A 5,298-nucleotide genomic window follows, 5' to 3' on the forward strand; every position below is an offset into this window, starting at 1 on the left:
CAAGATTTTTTCCTGATTTTTAGCGCGTTAATTATGGAAGATTTTGCCCAATTAATCGTGTATTAAACAAATGGTACAGAAATTATCGGAAAATTGTGGATTGGACGGGTAATTTACAAAGTATGCACATATTTGGTAATAAGGTTTCATATATGGTATAGTTAGGAAAAAATCCCATGAATAAAACCTATGAGATAATGGGTTTTATTGGGCTTTACTTCCCGGAAACGGGCTTACTGCCCATGTCGTAATACCTGGGGCTTGGCTACTGAACCATAACAACCGCATTGGCTGTTTCATTCGTGAAGCCTCAAACTTTCTCCTCTCTCTCGCCGTTCGGAAATTTTGCTCAGCCATCCATGTACAACTCAGCCTAGAGCTCTCCGATCAATTGATTAGCCTATCAATGCAGCTTTGGTTCCTGCACTTTACAGGTACACTTGTTCTTTGTATCAAATCTCGGAAGTAACTCAGTCATTCTTTCATTGGATTTGTATGTTGGCTGAGAATCAATTATTAGGAGGCCCGATAATTAATTCATGGTAGATTTAAGGTTTAATCTTTGTGTGTTTTGGTTGGAGGAAAATGTTTGCCATGTGAAAATGCCTACTTTGGCCATCATTTTTTCTGTATCATTTTCCAGTTTGGTTGGGCATAAAAGTAGGTGACACATAGTTTATTTTTCAGGTTAAATACTTAATTTAAAGAAAATAAAAAAGCTTTTGTTCTGCTCCCTGTCTGATACTAGAAGTTGACTTTGCAGTAAGGGTAACACTTTGAATTGTACAGTTAACTAAAGTTCTCAGTAAAAGTTGCATTTTTTAGGTGAGTGGATACAAGAACAGACACATTGGTCATCAGCTTGATATCTGTTGGACCTTAAATACCAGAAGGTTACTGTCTTCAATTTTGAATATGATAGACATGGCATGGCTTAGCGCCATAATACTTGGAGCAGGATGTCTTGCTTTGGGTTATATTATTGGTGTGCGCCACTCTTCTCGCACTTCTCTGTCAAACAAAGCATCTGGTGACACTGAAACTCTAATTGATGGGAAAAAGAAAAAAGGGGTCAAGCCACCTCTTGAAGTTGAAAGACTGGCCGAGATCCTTGAAAATTTCAAAATGGTCTCTTCTCTTCTCTCTCCATATTTATGTTTGCGCCAAATCAATGTACCACGGGCGAAGGTATGTTGTATATTAGAAGATTAAGGATGAACCATAATTTCTAATTGTCTGCAGGTTTTGGTAGTCAGGAATGACTTGAAGATGGGGAAAGGGAAAATAGCTGCACAATGCAGGTAGTTGATTCATTCTTGCCGCCTTTGCTGGTTTATAGGTATCTTTATAAGTTATCTAGATAACTTTCATATGTAAGTGCATCATTGAGAAAATTAATCTGCATTATTTGAAAACCACAAGGTGATTCCATCTCGAATCAAAGTCACTTATTCATATTTGTTGATATTTGATGTTTCAGTGCATGAAAGCCTCCTGAAATGTCAGCACCCTGTAGTTTTGTTGTGTTTTAAAGTTTCTCTTTCATTTGGGTGTTTCTGAGTACAAATACAAATTGGTGTTCCAACATTTATTGGCTATGTTCCACTAATTTGTTCTAACTTTTGGTTGAATTGGTATATGGTTGTTTAGTCATGCAACTTTAGGTCTCTACAAAAAGCTCCATAATAGGGCGCCAAAAGCTTTAAACAGGTAATTTTTAAGAGACATATCAAGTTAGGTTGATATAGAAGTGTTATTTATCGTGAAATTTGTCTATGCAGATGGGAGATGTGTGGACAGGTGAAGGTTGTGGTGAAGATTGAAAGGGAGGAAGATATGTTGCTTTTGCAAGTATGTATAGTTTAGTTATGCTATCACTGCTGTAGGACATACCATGTCCCAATAATTTGTGCTCTTGAAATATCTGTGATGTACTCTGCCTTCTTGCTTGGTTATAGTAACTTTATTATTTTTATTTTTATTTTTGGTCATGAATCTGAAGTAGTGAGCACTGTCTATGAGCACCAACTTAAACATCGAAATATTGCGTCAGTTATTTTATTGTAGGATTACCATTATGAATATGCTTCTCTTTTAGATTTTCGTTATCCAATCTTGTAGTGGACGTACAATCTGTTTTGGTCTAGGTTTGTTGCTTGTTGTGAACTTTTCTGGTCTTGTTTTTTTTTTTTTTCACTTGTGATGGATATGTATGTTGTATGATTTCCCTTATGCGTGTAGAAATACAATTTGACTTTGCCCCAAACAGGAGAAAAAAGACAAAATTACCATCCCGAATGCTTAAACTTTTCTCCATTGCTTTGATCTGCTCATGTGGTACTGCTTCAAAAGATCTCATATGCTTGGATTGCTGCCAGGGACACTGTTTCCATCCTTGATGCCAGGAAATTTCATTGTCTGGTGGATGAAGTTGGCAAATATCCTCTCGGTGGGAACATGAAACATTCCTTTGCTTCCACAAATAGAGTTTAGTTCTTCTTAGTGTAATTTATGTAAACCTCCTGGTCAATAAAGGAGCCCGTTATCTGCAGCCTTTCGAATACCTTATGTTCTGTTCTTTGTTTAGACCTACTTGTTTTAATTTACTAAATGTAACTATTTATCCTATTCTGGTTGGTTGCTCTCTGAATTTCTCATTTTGCCACAGGAAAGGGCAAAATCACTTAATATACCAACACATATTACAATTGATTCTGGGAGAACACAAATTGCGCCAAGTGAGTTAGAGACATAATCGCCTCTTTCATGATGTTGTTTGCTTTTGAGTGGATTTGATAGACCTTTTTTAATCTTGCCCACATGAAAATACTTGGAGTGTAATTAGCAATGATGATTGATGACCTAGTGCATAAGGCTTTCATTGTTGCATCTTTCAACACACCCTCTTGGATTTCCTGAATTGTTAGTGGACCTTGGTATTCAAAGTCTACAAAAAATGACTATGTTGATACTTAAAATTTAAGTGAATCTATTCAACATGTTTGCTTTTATGCATGATTCCTAATCAATAGGTTTATGACTGTTATATGAAGAGCTTCTGCAGCTTCTTCTCCACTTTTGCCCATCTTCTTTCTTCTTCTTTTTTTCCCCAAAAGAAAAGTGTTAGCTACCGGAATAGCACTAGCTCTCTATCCTTGCTTTCATGATGAAAGGAGAATCAAGAAACACCCTTAAGTTGAACTTCACTAATGGCATTCTGCCATTAAACTATTCCCTCCTTGGCATGTTAACACGTCTCTTGCTTTACTATTGATCTCCGTCTCCCTCTCTTTATGGTTAGACAGTGAAGTTGTCTTGGTTTCAGTTCATCTGGTCTATGCGGAAAGAGCTTGTTAATTTCTTTTCAGAATAATGTAAACATGAAAGGAAGTTACCATTATAAATCAATATAAAAGCATGCGTAAACATGAAAGGTTGAAAATAGATGGTTGGTACAGTTTCCAGCAGCTAGTGTTGTGGTGGCTTTGCCTTGTACATCATAACTTCCTTGGTTTATGTTTATCGCAGCGCAACTTCATCTTCTGGTGGTGGATAGTAGCAATGAAGTATGTCAATTTGTAGTTGTAGACAGTGTGTTCTTGTCTATATTAATTAGAAAAACACAGATATTCAATGCACCCAAGAGTGTGGCCTAGTGGTCTATGAAGTGGGTGAGATCCATGAGGTCTCAGGTTAGCACTAGGTGATTATTTCTCATATGTCCAAGCCTTGATGGACAGAGTTACCTGGTACATGTTGCTAGTGGGAGGTGACAGGTATCTCGTAAAATTAGTCGACGTGTTGGCCCGGACACCAACAACAATAACAACCCAGTATATTCCCACAAGTGGGATATTAAAAAAACACAGATATTCAGTATTGTTATTGGAGGGCACAAATTATTTGAGTATAATGTCCTTACCTGTTATAGATATATTTTTCTTTGTTAGCAGCATCGTATGGATATAAAACGTAATAACGTTACTTGGTAAAAAGACTTACAAGTCACATATGGAGACCTTAGGAGTTACGACTACTAGGATCAGTTATAATAACATGAATAGAACAGTTTACATGCACGACTGTTTGTCGGAGCAATAAGGTGTTATAACTGCCTAAACAGGGGATTTTGCTTACCATTGAAAATGATACTGAAGTTTGACCGTTAGAGAGCAGGAATGCTGATAACCATAGAGAACATCAACCTCCACCATTTACGGCGGTATCTATTTTCCACTGAAATGATGCTGAATTTTTCCAAAACCAATCACTTTTTGTTCAAAAGTCCTTGTTGTACTAAGTGTTGGGAAAAATAATGTTTGTATCTTACTTTTTAGTATCAATATAGCTAAAGTAAATATCAATCCAAACCATTGGATAGCAATGAATTTATTTTATAACTTCAAAGTACGTTTTTACCATTTACATTGCCTTGTCATTTGCTCCAGCAAAGGTGCTTATTGTCTTTCCCTCTTTTTTACCTGCAGACTCGAGGACAGTGATGGCTGTACTTGGTAAGTTTCCCAATCCTTAATAATAACCCACGGAATATTAAACGATTTATACATGGAGTCCCAATTCTGATTCTGTTGTGGCTATGCATGTGCAGGACCAGCTGATTTAGTTGACGACATAACTGGCAGATTGAAGCTTTTGTAGCGGCAGTCACGTTAAGGTCCTCTGCATTATGGAACTAGAATGAGAAATCACCATTATTGGAAATTCATCTACTGCCCTGGTGTTGCAAACTTTTTTCAACTGATGATGATGAAAATATTTGTTGCTCCTTTTAAGCTGCATAACATTTCTAACGTGCAATGCAAGAGACGAAATGTGAGGTCCAGCTTTATAATTCTGACGCTAATTCTTCTCTCTTTTATTTATTAGTCCCAAACATTTTGTAATTCGTCTTTTTTGAACTAAGAAGATTATTAGTTTCTGTGGGGAAAAAAATAGAGAAAACTTATAAGATAATATCCAACCTACCGGATTCGAACCAGCGACCTAAGGATTAGCTAGCTATTAACTGTCTACAGTACTCCGCTCTACCAACTGAGCTAAGGTCGGATGTAGAATAGCTTGCTTCACTTGGATATATTTGGGAAAATGCATAAGTACCCCCTGACCTATTTCCGGATTTTTAACTACACACTTTTTCTTTGCGGAAATCCTATTACCCCTAAGCTTATTTTAAATGTAATTATTTGCACCCTTAACGCTGACGTGACCTTTTTTCTTACTTTTTTTTCTTTTCCTTTTCCTTTTTCTTTGTCTTTTTTCTTTTACTTTTTTTTTGTT

The 5,298-nt window shown here is 36.6% G+C and overlaps 1 protein-coding gene and 1 non-coding gene across 3 annotated transcripts; one reads left to right on the top strand and one right to left on the bottom strand.

Moving 5' to 3' along the window:
• Nucleotides 1–217: 217 nt before the first annotated feature.
• Nucleotides 218–4,864, top strand: LOC104225614 (uncharacterized). 2 transcript variants are annotated; one of them, XM_009777457.2, is made up of 8 exons: nucleotides 218–434; nucleotides 826–1,128; nucleotides 1,243–1,301; nucleotides 1,651–1,710; nucleotides 1,782–1,851; nucleotides 2,669–2,738; nucleotides 4,488–4,514; nucleotides 4,610–4,864. In XM_009777457.2, the coding sequence occupies exons 2-8, from the start codon at nucleotides 916–918 to the stop codon at nucleotides 4,657–4,659; spliced, it is 549 nt and encodes a 182-aa protein (XP_009775759.1). In that variant the 5' UTR covers nucleotides 218–434; nucleotides 826–915; the 3' UTR covers nucleotides 4,660–4,864. The 2 variants fall into 2 exon arrangements, with proteins under 2 accessions (XP_009775759.1, XP_009775760.1); XM_009777458.2 differs by having other exon boundaries at nucleotides 281–434; nucleotides 813–1,128.
• Nucleotides 4,865–4,976: 112 nt separating this feature from the next.
• TRNAY-GUA (transfer RNA tyrosine (anticodon GUA)) lies at nucleotides 4,977–5,067 on the bottom strand. Its single transcript is given in 2 exon segments — nucleotides 4,977–5,012; nucleotides 5,031–5,067. It is a non-coding gene; the product is annotated as a tRNA-Tyr (tRNA).
• Between the last annotated feature and the right edge of the window lie 231 nt (nucleotides 5,068–5,298).

This window comes from Nicotiana sylvestris, chromosome 10, assembly GCF_000393655.2.
Source record: "Nicotiana sylvestris chromosome 10, ASM39365v2, whole genome shotgun sequence".
Taxonomy (NCBI): domain Eukaryota; kingdom Viridiplantae; phylum Streptophyta; class Magnoliopsida; order Solanales; family Solanaceae; genus Nicotiana; species Nicotiana sylvestris.